The sequence below is a fragment of the Arachis hypogaea genome, chromosome 16 (assembly GCF_003086295.3).
Source record: "Arachis hypogaea cultivar Tifrunner chromosome 16, arahy.Tifrunner.gnm2.J5K5, whole genome shotgun sequence".
Taxonomy (NCBI): Eukaryota; Viridiplantae; Streptophyta; class Magnoliopsida; order Fabales; family Fabaceae; genus Arachis; species Arachis hypogaea.
In genome coordinates, this window is record NC_092051.1 from 47,727,892 (window position 1) to 47,741,953 (window position 14,062).

A 14,062-nucleotide genomic window follows, 5' to 3' on the forward strand; every position below is an offset into this window, starting at 1 on the left:
TTTTTGGTAAACTTTGACGGATCATAACTTGAGCCTTAGTTTTCAAAATTTGTTGAAATTTTCTTTAAATTAAATTTCATTGAAAACTCTTTAAATGGATATAAATTTTGTAAGAAATAGATTTTTGTAGAGGAAGTTATGATCATTCAAAGTTTGGTGTCAAAATCTGAATTCTGTGTATGCTGCAGAATTTGTGATTTTTGGTTTGTGTGCGCACACACAGACTTGTGCGTACGCACACCCTTGTGAGTTTTTGAACCTGTGCGCATGCACACACAAGAGAAGGCTTGCTGTTGAAAGCGCTAGTATGACCTGTACGCACACACAACCAGCGAAGTTTTATAACCTGTGCGCACGCACACGTTGGAAGGTGCACTCTGTTGAGGGCGTTCGCACACCTTGTGCAGATGAACATAGTTGAAATTTTACTACCTATGCATACGCACACCTCTATGCGTACGCACACATTTTGAAAATCCTCTTGGGTGTGCGCACGCACACCCTTGTGCGTACGCACATGCCCTATTTTTCAATTAAAATCTTGTTTTTAACTGTTTCACCTTCCCAACAAGCTTGTAAACTTCTGTGACATCTATTTAAGACTTTTTTGCTTGTTTTTGAATGTTAAATATAGAGCATGTCTTGGGTGGAATTATTTGGATATTACCTTGAAAAGTTAGAGAACGGAGGTTTAGGTTTTTGGTGTATTGAGGATGAGTTTGGTTGAGAGAGAAGGAAGAGTAGTGAACTTGGTGATTACTGACAACAAATTGAGAAACTGATGAACTAATGAGTTTGAAATGAAAATTATGAATGATTATGGTTGATGGAATGAGTATGAGCGGAAGTGTGCTATGAGTAGTGGCCTCTGAGATTGAATATGTGATTACGATATGCGTTGTTCTTCATCGTAGGGGTTGTGGCAGTCTCCCGCCTACATTCAGATGTGAGGCTTGAAGCTGGGCTTCTCACTCATATGTATCACTCAAGAGGAAGGTGGTACACTACAAAAAAAAGAGTTTAAAATGGCATTAACATTACGGCGGTTTTAAAGAACCGCCGTAATACCCGGTTATTATGGCATTTTTGGTTGCTGCCATAATTAACTTTGCGTTTGGTGGCGGTTCTGGTGATTATGGCGGTTTTAAACCGCCGTTTTCACAGGTATATAAAACCAAAGAACTGCAACCCTAGCTCATTAAACGAAACACATTACGGCGCTCTCGATCTCCCTTCTCTCTCCTTCGTCTCCTCCGTGCTTCGACAACGCCGTTCTTTCCTCTCGGACTTCTCCTCTCTCCGCCGGTTACGATTGCTCAGGTACCTTTCCCTCTCCACCAGTTACTGATTTGTTTCTTTGCAGCTCCCTCTCAAGTTCTCTAGGTTCCTCTCCCTCTCCGTCAATTACTGATTTCTTCGTTTTTGCTCGGGTTATGGTTTCAAAATTGTTTTTGTTGCTGATTTTTGGGGGTTTTTGTTTCTCTGCAACTCCGCAATCGGGTCTTGTGTTGAAGCATTCGATTGACGTTGGTGCGGAAGTGATTGACGCCGATCGGGTCTTGTGTTCAACCAGTCGACGATCTCAGATCTTGGATCTTGGATCTTCCTTCCTCACATCTGCCGTCGACACTACTTGCAAAGCCTGCGAGGTTGTTTTCGTAACCTTACCCCCTCCTTTCTCTCTCTTTCTCTCTCCCCGATATCAGATCTAGTGCCAATGTCTAGTGTTCTGAACTGGTTATGTTGATTAAAGACCACTTCTTATCTGAACTGGTTTTGTTATGTTGATTCAAGTATTTAGTGTTCTGACTTATTTAAATTTGCATCTGTATCCGATTCTGATTTAGACAAGTTTGGGTTTGTTAAATTATCTTATAAAACAGTGGCTTAATTTTTGTTAAATTATCTGATTTAGACAAGATTTATACATGTAAGACATAGTTGTTGTCCCTCTTCTAGTCATTCATCTGTAATTAATATTGACACTGATTCTGGGAGATGTAGCTGGAGGAGGGTGCCTAAATTGCCATCTCCGGTGAACAAGTTTCATAAAGTTATTAGTTTTTGTTCCACTCTTTCCCTGCATAGTATTCTTGGTGATGAAGATGAACATCTTCAAATTCAATAGCTGACACTATGATTGGCACTATCATAATTTGGAGCAATTTCTTGTTGAATATTTAGCCTTTGTTGTTGTGTTCTATTTTAATAGTAAGGATTTGGCATAGTTCACTTGTTAAGGAGACAAGAAATGAAAACTTTTCAAATTTTCAAGTTTTCCTTGGTTGTCTGCTTAAGAAGTGTTCTTTGCAAGATCTCACATAAGTCTAGGATGTGGATTTGTTCTGTAAATAATCTATGTTTTCTTGATCACCATTTTTTTAGTGCTGTTTCTGTTTTACAATTATTTGTGATCATAAATGACGGTCACAACTATTTAGGACATGTTCTATTTTACATTGCCTGAAATTTGGTTTCTTTGAGAATTCAACTTGCTCAAGATTCTTGGAAAAGTTGCAGTAACTAAAGTGGAATGTTTATCCACATAACAAGACTAAAATGACACTCTTATAGGTTTTTATCTTTTTTCTGGAAATTACTCTTTTCGACCATTACTACTGTTGCTGATGTATGCATTAAGAATAGAAAATTGTCATGTTTCTAGAAAGCCTTTTTGTTCAACTCAGCTGCTATTTCGATGAATTCAAGTTTCATTCAACTCCTGATAATTAATTTCTTAATAAGGGCCGGTCTTTGATAGTTCATGGGTATGGCATATTTACTATATATTTGGTGAGTTGTCTTTATCTTATAAGAGAATCTATTTATTATTGTGGGATAAATTTTAGATCTTTTATTATTGTGGTATATATATTATATATTTATGTTGATGATTATTGTCTTCACATGTTTTAGACTTGATTATTATGAATGGTAATTAGTATTTTTGTACTCCATAAAACAACGATAAAGCATAAAAAATAATCCTATCTTTATTAAAACTAGAAAGCTAGATATAGCCCCAAAAACTATGCATACACGAAATCATTAGGAATTGCTGAGTGAACAATGTGCCAAAGCTAGTCATTTCTTTAAGGCCATTCTCAAAAAATATAGAAATGACCTTTTCAGCCAATGCGCTTCAACAACTGGAGGTAATTATATGTGGAGCATAATTTTTATTGGCATGCTGGATGATTTCTTTTTTCTTTTTCTGTTTGTTTGGAACTGTGATAACAAACTTATTTAGTTGAATTACTTTTGGTTTATTTAGTTGCATTTTTTTAACAGCCAATTGATCAACCTTATTTATTTGTTTATTATTTTATTAATTTCTTTTTGTTTTTTGCATTTAGAGGTTCTAATTTCTTGAGAATTCAAGTTATTGAATATTTACATTTATTGTAGTGAACTGCAAAGAATTTTGTATGCTATTTCTATATGTATTCATTGCCCTCTATCCGTATAAAGCTTAAGACCTTGAAATTTTAAAATGTAAAATGATGGATGGTGAAATAGAACGTTCTTTTCTTACATCCCTTCCTTACCAAATTGCTTATTTCAAGTAAAAAAATCTTTTAGGATGGATCTTATCTCCAAAAGTTTTTGTAATTGTCTATTCTTTAATTTCTACTTTATTTATGGCCAATTTTGTCTCATCGCTTGGTTAACTTTTGGTAAGATTTTTACAATTATTTTGGTTGGCCATCATGATGAAAATTAGACAAAAGAAACTATCAGTGATTTTCATTTCATTCTGACGCCCTTTTTTGTCATCTGACACTTATACAGTTTCTTTCATCTCTCCACCTGCTCAGTGGTCACATGGGAGCAATTTTACAGAGGAAAGGTGATCTTTGTGGATCACTTCCTGTTTCTGTCCTTGCTGTTTATGATGCAAAGCTTGGTAGCTTGTGTAAATATATTGATCCTGAGGTGGAGTCAAATCCTTACTGTACGCATTCCTAGCTCAGAGGAAAAATCTGTTGAAGGAGTGACTCTTCATATTTCCTCAAAAGAGTACTATCTTAATATAATTGCAAATGAACTTGGTCTTGAAGATGCCTCCAATGTTTTTATTTCAAGGTGAAATGTAATTGAGAGATGCATTTCATAATTTAGATGGTTGCTTTCTAATATATTATTGACTTGACAGGTGAAATGTAAAATGCCTCCAAAATCTTATATACTAGATCCATCTTCTAAATTGCCAAATGGAAAAGATGGCCTTCATCTTGATGGACCTTCAAATTTAAGGGCAAGTTACTTGTCTGGTCATGATATAGCTGGTGATGCAATATTAGCATCTATTGGATATACGTGGAAATGTAGAGATCTTTTCTATGAAGATGTAATAGTTTAGTCATATTACAGGTCTCTTTAAATTCACATCATTTAGTGAATTGTTTAACTGAAGTGCCTGAAGTAATTTTTTTCCCCTTCTTCTTCTCCTCCAACCCCCCTTATTCACATAATGCAATGGATCTTTATCTTGTATAAGTTACTTAGTTTCTTTGGTTGTGGAGGGTGAGAATATTAAAAAAGTTATTGAACTAACTTAGTCAAATTTATTTCATATTCTAAGCACGATTTGAACTGTCCATATTTTCTTTGATTCAATTTTTAATTATCATAGATTCATATAAAAGCATGCAAGAAAATATCCTGGCTTCTTGCTATTCAGTGACATCCGCATTTATAGCTCTTTTCTTTTACATGGAGGATCCCGTAATATTCATTTAGAGACTTTTTATGAACTTTATTTTCTGCTTGTGCTATTGTGCAAGCTAAAACTGTTATTTTGTGTGCTTTAATTTTCATCATACCATTTTGGACTCTGTTGTGTATCCTTGTTGCTAATGGATGTTTCTATGTGATTTCAGATTTTAAAAAATAATAGTGATGGATCTGAGAATGGGTCCTTGCTACAAATTATGAATCGCACCCTTACTATATTTGGTTCCAGGCTTCTTAGGCATTGGGTACAAGGTGCTTCTAGTTTTGATATACCACCATTGAATGTTGAATTCTTGATTCTTTCAACTAAAAAAAATTCCTTTATCTAATTGTTCTTATTCATGAAACAGGTATCTCACCCATTATGCAATCAGACCATGATTTCTGCTCGTCTTCATGCTGTATCTGAAATTGCAGAGTCCATGAAACAATATCGAAATATTCATTTTACATGATTTGCTTTCGTTCTCATTTAAATTTGCTTTTTTATTTAAACTTAAATTGATCATGTGGCTGTTTACTTATGATATGATTAAGGTTAGTTCAGGAAATGGATATTAGTAGAAGCTTGTGTGATACGGACTATAAATTTAGTTATTTTTTATTCTTATGCAGGTTTGCTTACATGATGTGTACATGAAAACATATTTCTATTCCCATTTTTCAGTATTAGGTTTCAGTTTGCTCGACCTGTGGAGGTGATGGTGAGCAACCTTTGATTATAGAATAACGAAGAAGAGTTTTTGTGGGGTAAATATGGTGAGCAACCTTTGATTATAGCTAGACATGCTATAGTTTGTCATACAACTGCAAGCTTTTGTTCCCCTCTCAATTATCTTCTAATGCCTATGGTATTGATGTCAGGTTTTCTAATAAACTTTGTTTTCTTTCACATTTTTTAATACATTAGTTCCTATCCTACAAGCTAGGATTTTGTTTGTGACATTTCTTTGGCATCTCAAATAATGTAAGTGACTAAACTAGTTCAGTGATTACAGATTTGCGATGGTGTTACTGTGGCATATACCAAGAGGAGCATTTTATGAATATGTTGAAGGATGATGTCAGTATTGTGAAGGAGATGGAGCAATGACTGCAGGGCAAGCTTATTGCTGAAGAGCATCACAAAGCAGATTGGAAGACAAACCCATGAAGTTGCAGCAAAAGTAGATGAGTATGCAAGAGGCATGATCAGTGCTTCCGGATCAACCTTTTTTGAGGAGCTTGGCTTGTACTACATTGGCCCTGTGGATGGTCATAATATTGAAGACATGGTTACAATTTTTGAAAAAGTCAAAGCCATGCCAGCTCTGGGTCCAGTTTTGATTCACATAGTGACAGAGAAAGGGAAGGGATACCCTCCTGCTGAAGCCGCAGCTGATAAGATGCATGGTGAGACTAGAGAGTCTATTTATTATCCCAGCAAAATTATGATTAGCAATTTTCTAATTCTCCAAGTTGCTAATAGTTCTCTAATCACCCTTTCAGGTGTTGTCAAGTTTGATCCGAAAACAGGCCACCAGTTCAAGACAAAAGCATCTACACTATCATATACTCAGTACTTTGCTGAATCCTTGATAAAAGAAGCTGAAGTAGACAACAAGATTGTAGCCATTCACGCCGCGATGGGTGGTGGAACTGGCCTAAACTACTTCCAGAAAAGGTTTCCAGACCAATGCTTCGATGTTGGGATCGCCGAACAACATGCTGTTACGTTTGCTGCAGGGCTAGCCACTGAGGGCCTCAAGCCATTTTGTGCTATCTATTCTTCTTTCCTTCAGCGTGGATACGATCAGGTAAGGAATAAATAACATTAGGCCAAATTGGTTTATGTCCACTATAGAGGTAGCTAAGTAGTTAATGTCATAATTCACAAAACAATCTAACAATTGTGGTCCAAATTGGGTTTGTAGGTGGTCCATGATGTAGATCTTCAGAAGTTACCAGTCCGATTCGCTATGGATAGAGCTGGTTTAGTTGGTGCTGATGGACCTACCCATTGTGGAGCATTTGACATCACCTACATGGCTTGCTTGCCTAACATGGTGGTCATGGCTCCATCAGATGAGGCTGAACTGATGCACATGGTTGCAACCGCTGCAGCCATAGATGACAGACCAAGCTGCTTTAGGTTCCCAAGGGGGAATGGAATTGGAGCCGTTTTGCCTCTCAATAACAAAGGAACTGCACTTGAGGTTAGCATTAATTTCCAAACATAATGTTGTATTGTATTTGGTTAAGCCAACCAAAATTGAAGTTTTGGTGATGTACTTTATGTAGATTGGAAAGGGTAGAGTTCTGACAGAAGGTAGCAGAGTTGCAATCTTGGGATATGGTTCTATAGTTGAGGAATGCAGGGTCATACATAGAGAGACTGAAGCTGAATCAAGAAAGAGAGAAATTGGCAAGAAAGGTTATGGAAAAAATGTCTGTGGAACAATTATCTAATCTATTATCATTCTACAACTCAATGGGCCAAATTTGAAATTGAGATTCCAATGAGTGTGTACCCATGATTTTGTAATTCTACAACAATTATCTAATCTTTTGGAAATTAAGATTCACGATCTTGAAATTGTCAATGAAAATGAGTGTGTACCCATGATTTTGTTGACCATGGTTGGTGTAAATGTATTAAGTTAGGTGTGTGCTTTTAAATCTAAATTAGGTGATGTGCTCTTTTATTAAATTGGTGGTTTCAATTTTATTTTAAAAAGTATAAAATTATCATCATAATTAGGTATAAACGACGGTTAGAAACTCCCTTTTAAATGAAAACAATGCCATTATACGTTGGTAAAAACGGCGGTTAACAACTGCCTTTTTAAACGAAAATGATGCCATTATAACCTGGTAAAAATGGCAGTTAGAAACTGCCATTTTAAACATAAAAGATGCCATTATAACCTGGTAAAAATGGCGGTTATAATGGTAAAAACGGCGGTTAAAAACCGCCATTTTAAACAGAAATGATGCCACAACATCCTGGTAAAAACGGCGGTTATAGCCGCCATTTTAAACAATTCAAAAACTGCCATTTTATCCGGAAATAATGGCGGTTACAAACCGCCATTTTAACCCTAAAAAAACCGCCGTATTATCCACTGGTTATTACGGCGGTTTTCTGAAAACCGCCGTAATAACCAAAATGGCGCCCAGAATAATGGCGTTTCTTGGAGGCGCCAGTTTTGGTCATAATGGCGGTTCTAACCGCCGTAATTCCCCAAAATAACCGCCGTTTTAACCCTGTTTTTTTGTAGTGGTAGGGCACTCATCCCTCGGAATTATTCCTCTTGAGCATGGATTTTTCTCTGGTTGCAAGGTGGTAGGGCACTAACCCACGGAATCATGCGGCATCCAGAGGAAGGTGGTAGGGCACTCTCCCTCAGAACATTTCCCTCTAAAAGGAGAAGGTGGTAGGGCACTTATCCCTCGGAATTGTTCTTCCTAAGTATGCGCAACAGAGAGACTAATCCGGGTGTTGCCGTCCGGAGTTTGTGTCGGGTTTGGCACTATATCCGACATGTAATATCACAGCTAATAGGACAGACATTCATCATATGCATCTTCTTTATGCTTGCTTGCTTTGGTTACTTGAGTTTGCCTAATTGTATAACATGCCTACTTGCTTCTTGAATTACTTGTTATATATCTGAATACTACCTATGTTTTCCTTGCTTGTATTATCTGTGTTTGTCTGGTGCTGAGGAGGTTAGGTAGGCGGTGGCGATGGGATCGCACGGAGGGTAGGTTGGTGAAGGCTGTGGGACAGCGGTGATTAGTATTAGTTAGAATTTCCCTAAGTTTAGATAACCCTGTTTACGGTTTAAGTTCTTTATTTATTTATTTTCTTCTAAGCTTGAATATCTGTATGCGATGTGAAGTTCTAGGATTGCCTTGGGCGATCTGGAGCCTTATATCTTACATTATTGGGCACTATTACCATACTGAGAACCTCCGGTTCTCATTCCATACTTTGTTGTTGTTTTTCATATGCAGGTCGTAATTCACCTCGGTGAAATTGCGGACATGGTGGCAGAGCGGAGTATGGTTTCTTCTTGGTTTATTTCTATTTTATTTTGTTGTAGTACTTTCTCTCACCCTTTTTGTTTTAGACTTCATGGCCTTAGAGGCTTACTTGAAAGATAAGTTGTATAAGCTGTTTTAACTCCAAAACTTTGTATTTTTCTATTTGTAACTAGTCGGCTTAAACTCTGCAAGCTGCGGCTAGTTCCCTATGATTATTAAACTCTTATATCTATATATGTTCTATTCTCTTGCATCTATACCTTGTGTCTTGTGCGTTAGCTTCGTGTGAACGTTTCGCGCTTTTGTAATTCTATTTTTGAGCTTAATCCTTCATCGGACTTCTAAAATATATTATTTCCTTCTATATAAATATATATAAGCCTTAGAATTGCCGTAACCTTTGATTAATCTTTGCTTTACAGCTAGAGGTAAGGCTTAGGGTAATTAGGGTGTTACATCCTCCGATAACATTTTTGTCATAGATGCAACTGGCAATAATGTCAACCCAGTCTCTATAATGTGTATGTGTTTGCACTTAGCGACACCATTTTGTTGGTGCTCATACGAGCAGGAACACCTCCACATAATACATATACCCTGCACAGACTTAGCCAGACCAATATATTCTTTAGCATTATCACTTTGCACACATTTAATCTTAGTTCCAAGTTGCAACTCAGCCATAAATTAAAAATTTTTAAATGCAGATCTGATTTGAGACTTAGAGGAAAGTAGATAAATCCAAATGAAACTTGAGAAAGCATTAATAAAATAGACATAGTATTTGTAATTATTAACTGAGGAAACCAGGGTAGGTCTCCAAACATCTGTAAAGATCAATTCTAAAAGTTTTGTGAAAAGGAAATTAGACCTAGGAAAAGGAAGTTGATGTGCCTTTCCTATACAATAAGATTGACACACAAAATTTATTGAGTTCAAAGGAATATTATACAAGTTAAGAACTTGACTAACTACCGAAACTGATGGATGCTAAGATGAGCATGCCACAACAAGTAGTCTTTATTTCCTGACATAGGTACTGAAACTAGTAATGCAGCAGCAACATCATCTTTTGATTTTGGACAGAATCCAAAGAATTTGTACAATCCTTTATCAACTGTTCCTTAGAGTATGACCTCCTTTGAAATCTTGAATTTGATAACAAAATGATCATCATGAAATTCAAAAAATACTCTATTATCTTTGGCAAACTAATAAACACTTAACATATTCTTTGAAATTTGTGGAACTAGCAATAATTTGTTAAACGAGAATTATTTTCTATTCAGATCTGAAATGAAAATTGAACTTCCAACATGACTAATTTGAAAACTTGAACAATTTCCGATGGTGACTCTTTTTGATCCAACGTATTCAGTCTTTTCTCCAAAATTGTGAGCATTGATAGTCATGTGGTGCATGGCTCCTGAATATGGAAACCAATCTGGATCTTGCAGTGTTGTTGAAGTAGCAAATTTAGCCTCATTTCGAACCAAGGCATTTGTGTATGACAAATTTTCTCTAGGACTGTGTGAACTTGAAGAAGCTTCAACTCTTCCATTTTCATAGCCATTATCATACCTGTACCAACAATTGAGAGTTGTGTGCCCAAGTTTGTTGCAAACTTGGCATTGCGACGGTCTAGGACCACCTCTTCCATAGTTTTGAAATTGACTTCCATAGTTCTGAAATTGGGACTACATCATTCTTCCTCCTCTCATAAATCTTGCACCACCTCTGCCACGATAGACACCTCTCCCTCCACAGAAACCACCTCTCGAGGATAGAAGTTTGATTGAGCGCGAGCCAAGTGTGCTTGCATAAGATTATCTAGTTTTTTGTACTTTTCTAACAACTCCTCATGTGCCATCAGTAAAGCTTCTAATTCTCCTATGGTCATAGGCATGGATCTTGCAGTGATTATTGTAATAAAAGAGGTATACTTCTCAAACAAATCGTTCAACACAACTTCAACAAGATCAACATCACTAATTGCAGCTCCAACACACACTAATGAATTAACTACTTTCTTAATTCAAGCAAATAATCTGAAATAGAACCTTCCTTCTTTATATTGACTAACTTGTTCTTTAATGGCCTAACTTTTGCTGTAATTTGAGATGCGAAGAATATTTCTAACCTGCACTAGATTTTGTACGAGAAGACATAACCGACCTTTCTTGTCGTCAACCACTTGCTCATTGACGCTAGTCACCAAGTCTTTAATAACGCATCCTGCTTCTTCCACTTCGAATACGCTGGATTCATCACATTGGCAGCTTCATCTTCGTTGGAGAGAAACTTTACTGGAATTGATTGTCCTGTGAGGTGGTCAAGCATCTCGTACCCTTCAATCATGAATTCTACTTGATCCTTCCATGGTAGATAGTTATCCTCATCCAATTTCATGTCTATTGGAGTAGAAAAAGCTTGCCCTACTTATACTAGATACATTGTTGTGGAAGCCATGGGAGAGAGAAAGCTCTGATACCATATAAGTATCAGGCCAGAGAAGGAGAATAGAAAAAGAGTAAAGTTCTGAAAGAGTAATGAAAGTGTGAAGAATGAATTGGTAACCATCTAAAAACTGAATTAATTACATATGCATCTCACTATATATAGTTAAGTGAATGCTGACTAGGACAGTAATAAACTCACTAACAAACTATTAATAACCTAACAATAAGCTAACTCCCTTTTGTATTTAATTATATAAGCTGGTTAATTATAATATTTGATAGAATGTGTTTAACTATTTATAATGTATGTTGCTTCATATCGGATGCTACTATGACATTGTAAACATTGCTCCTACTCCTAACTTAGTAACTCCTTTCTATTTATAGGATTTGTTTATGATAAAAAAAAAAGTATAAATAGATTCTTTAAGGACTAAGAAAAATATACTATTTTTGTGGCGATGATGATTTTTTTATACTAGTTTTCAATATTACATACATGCCCTTTGAATTAGTAAAATTATAATGAATGAAATAGAAGATAATCCTAGAATTTTTACGATATAAATTTAGTGAGAAAAAAAGTAGAATTATTTGTGATAAACATGTATTTAGTAAGATTAATTTATTATATATATATGAAAGTAAATATTAAAATTAAGTAAAAAAATAATTAGTTATTTCTTTATTTTTTATATTGATAAAAGAAAAGAAAATTAGTATTAATTTTATTTGTTTTGTTTTGTTTTATTAATAGTAAAAAATATAATAATACTACATAGTCAATAAATATTATTATTATGGGTTAGTATTTAACCAGTAATAATTTACATGCATATTCATAAGAGTTTATACATAGAGTATATAATTTTCACATATATTTTACCAGAATTTGTATATATGAATTAATACAAATTACACTTACATTTACTAGAATTTGAACATAAATTAAAAAAATTTATTTTTTAAAGATGATTTAATATTTATGTTGATTAAATACTGACTAAAATTGTTAAAATTCAATTTTTTTTTAACAAAATTATTAGCAAAAGCAAATATCAAATTCGAAACCCTTTTTTACAACTGTGTAATTTGTATATATTCAAACTGATTAGTTGATAAATATTAGTATCTACATATATCATGAGTAATATAAATATTTAAAATACAATGATATTATTTAATTACTCTAATTATTATTCATATAATACTATTAGTTAAGTAAATATAGTCAAGTCTTTAATTATTTTTAATATATTTAAACAATTTAATTTTGATACACTAACAGTAAAGTAATTTTATATATCAACAAAAATAACTTTTTTTTTTAATATTAACCGTACGAATAGTTATCCAAAAGAATAAATATGATTGTACAACACGATGAGTGTATCAAAATTAAATTCTATTTAAAATAAAAAAAAATTCAACCTTTGTTTAATTTTAAATTAATACGGTAATTAAGAACAAAGAGGTTGTACATATATAGATCACGGTCTAGTTACTTTTTTTTTTCAAAGTTAGAAGTGAGACTTGAATTTGAAATTTCTAAATGAGGATGGAGAAACTATGTCATTTGAGTTATAGCTTGATGGCCACGGTCTAACTACTTTTAATCCTTCTAAAATTAATAAAAAAAATATATTAATCAAACTTACACTCTTAATATAAAATCTATATTTTCATAAAAATATATATACGTATGATAAATAAATATCTAAATTTAAAATTTCTCTCTTTTACATACAAATACTAGTTTTATCAATTAGTTTTCTAATAATAAAAGATAGTTGTAATAGTTAATTTAGTTAATTTAGTTGTACTCGTTATTTTAGTTTTGTTAATAATAAGTATTTTTAAAAAATTTAAAAGTTTTTATTGGATCAATAATTACAGTTAAAATAACGAGTATACTAACTTTTTTATTCACATTAACGAGTATACTAACTTTTTTATTCAATTATGTGAATTTAATGGATTTTTTTTTAAACAAAATTAATTGACATATTAGAAGGACTACATTTAAAATTTAAATACATTTATGATTAACTATGATGTTTTAAAATTGAATAAAGTTCTACATCCAAGTCATAATTCTAATCAAATCTAAGTAAGTATTTTAAATTTACGTGCGTATGTTTTACTGCCATCGCTTCTTCTTCTTTCAAATTGGCGCTTGCAGGTTCTTCTTTTCTGATGCTGCGTCTTCTTCTTCTTTTCCTTTTTTGATATCTTTCTCTTTCGTTATCGTCATCACCAACAATGCCAACATTTTACTAACATTTTTATTGGTTCTAATTTTCTCTATCATTAATTAATTTTGGTTCATTTCTTTGTTTATTGGAGGTTCATTTGGATTTAGAAATGAATTCGATGTATTTTTATTGATAATTGAGTCTTTTTTATTGCTTGTTCAAATCTGAACTAATTTCGATTTATTTGTCAATTAATTGAGGTTCACTTGATGCTGCTAATAAGTATTGACCAAATTTTTTATTCCTTAAGTAATTTTAGTTCATTTCTTAGTTTAATTGAGATTCATTTAGATCCAGAAATGAATTCGATGTATTTTTGTTGATTATTGAGTCTTTTTTACTACTTGTTCAAACCTGAACTAATTTCAATTCATTTATGTGTTAATTGAGGTTCACTTGATGCTGTTGATAAGTATTGACCAAATTTTTTATTCTCATTTGGATCCAAAAATGAATTCGATGTGTTTCTATTGATGATTGAGTCTTTTTTACTACTTGTTCAAATCTGAACTAATTTCGAATCATTTATGTGTTAATTGAGGTTCACTTGATGCTGCTGATAAGTATTGACCAAATTTTTTT

The 14,062-nt window shown here is 33.8% G+C and overlaps 1 protein-coding gene across 20 annotated transcripts; it reads left to right on the top strand.

Annotated features, from left to right (window-relative positions):
* Positions 1 to 1,108: 1,108 nt before the first annotated feature.
* LOC112757059 (1-deoxy-D-xylulose-5-phosphate synthase 2, chloroplastic) lies at positions 1,109 to 7,354 on the top strand. Of its 20 annotated transcripts, none has more exons than XM_072220306.1 (10): positions 1,109 to 1,320; positions 1,515 to 1,649; positions 3,793 to 4,086; positions 4,157 to 4,258; positions 4,884 to 4,989; positions 5,088 to 5,496; positions 5,736 to 6,129; positions 6,226 to 6,533; positions 6,651 to 6,932; positions 7,018 to 7,354. In XM_072220306.1, exons 7-10 carry the CDS (start codon positions 5,925 to 5,927, stop codon positions 7,183 to 7,185), a joined length of 963 nt encoding a protein of 320 aa, XP_072076407.1. In that variant the 5' UTR covers positions 1,109 to 1,320; positions 1,515 to 1,649; positions 3,793 to 4,086; positions 4,157 to 4,258; positions 4,884 to 4,989; positions 5,088 to 5,496; positions 5,736 to 5,924; the 3' UTR covers positions 7,186 to 7,354. The 20 variants fall into 20 exon arrangements, with proteins under 20 accessions (XP_072076407.1, XP_072076411.1, XP_072076410.1 ...); XM_072220310.1 differs by having other exon boundaries at positions 1,194 to 1,320; positions 4,157 to 4,374; XM_072220309.1 differs by having other exon boundaries at positions 1,194 to 1,320; positions 4,157 to 4,351.
* Positions 7,355 to 14,062: the final 6,708 nt, after the last annotated feature.

Excerpts from the sequence above, each read along its gene's own strand:
- LOC112757059 (XM_072220306.1), top strand. The coding sequence starts at position 5,925 with ATGATCAGTGCTTCCGGATCAACCTTTTTTGAGGAGCTTGGCTTGTAC. Across the intron at positions 6,130-6,225 it reads CGCAGCTGATAAGATGCATG|GTGTTGTCAAGTTTGATCCG; the intron begins GTGAGACTAGAG and ends TCACCCTTTCAG. Across the intron at positions 6,534-6,650 it reads TTCAGCGTGGATACGATCAG|GTGGTCCATGATGTAGATCT; the intron begins GTAAGGAATAAA and ends TTGGGTTTGTAG.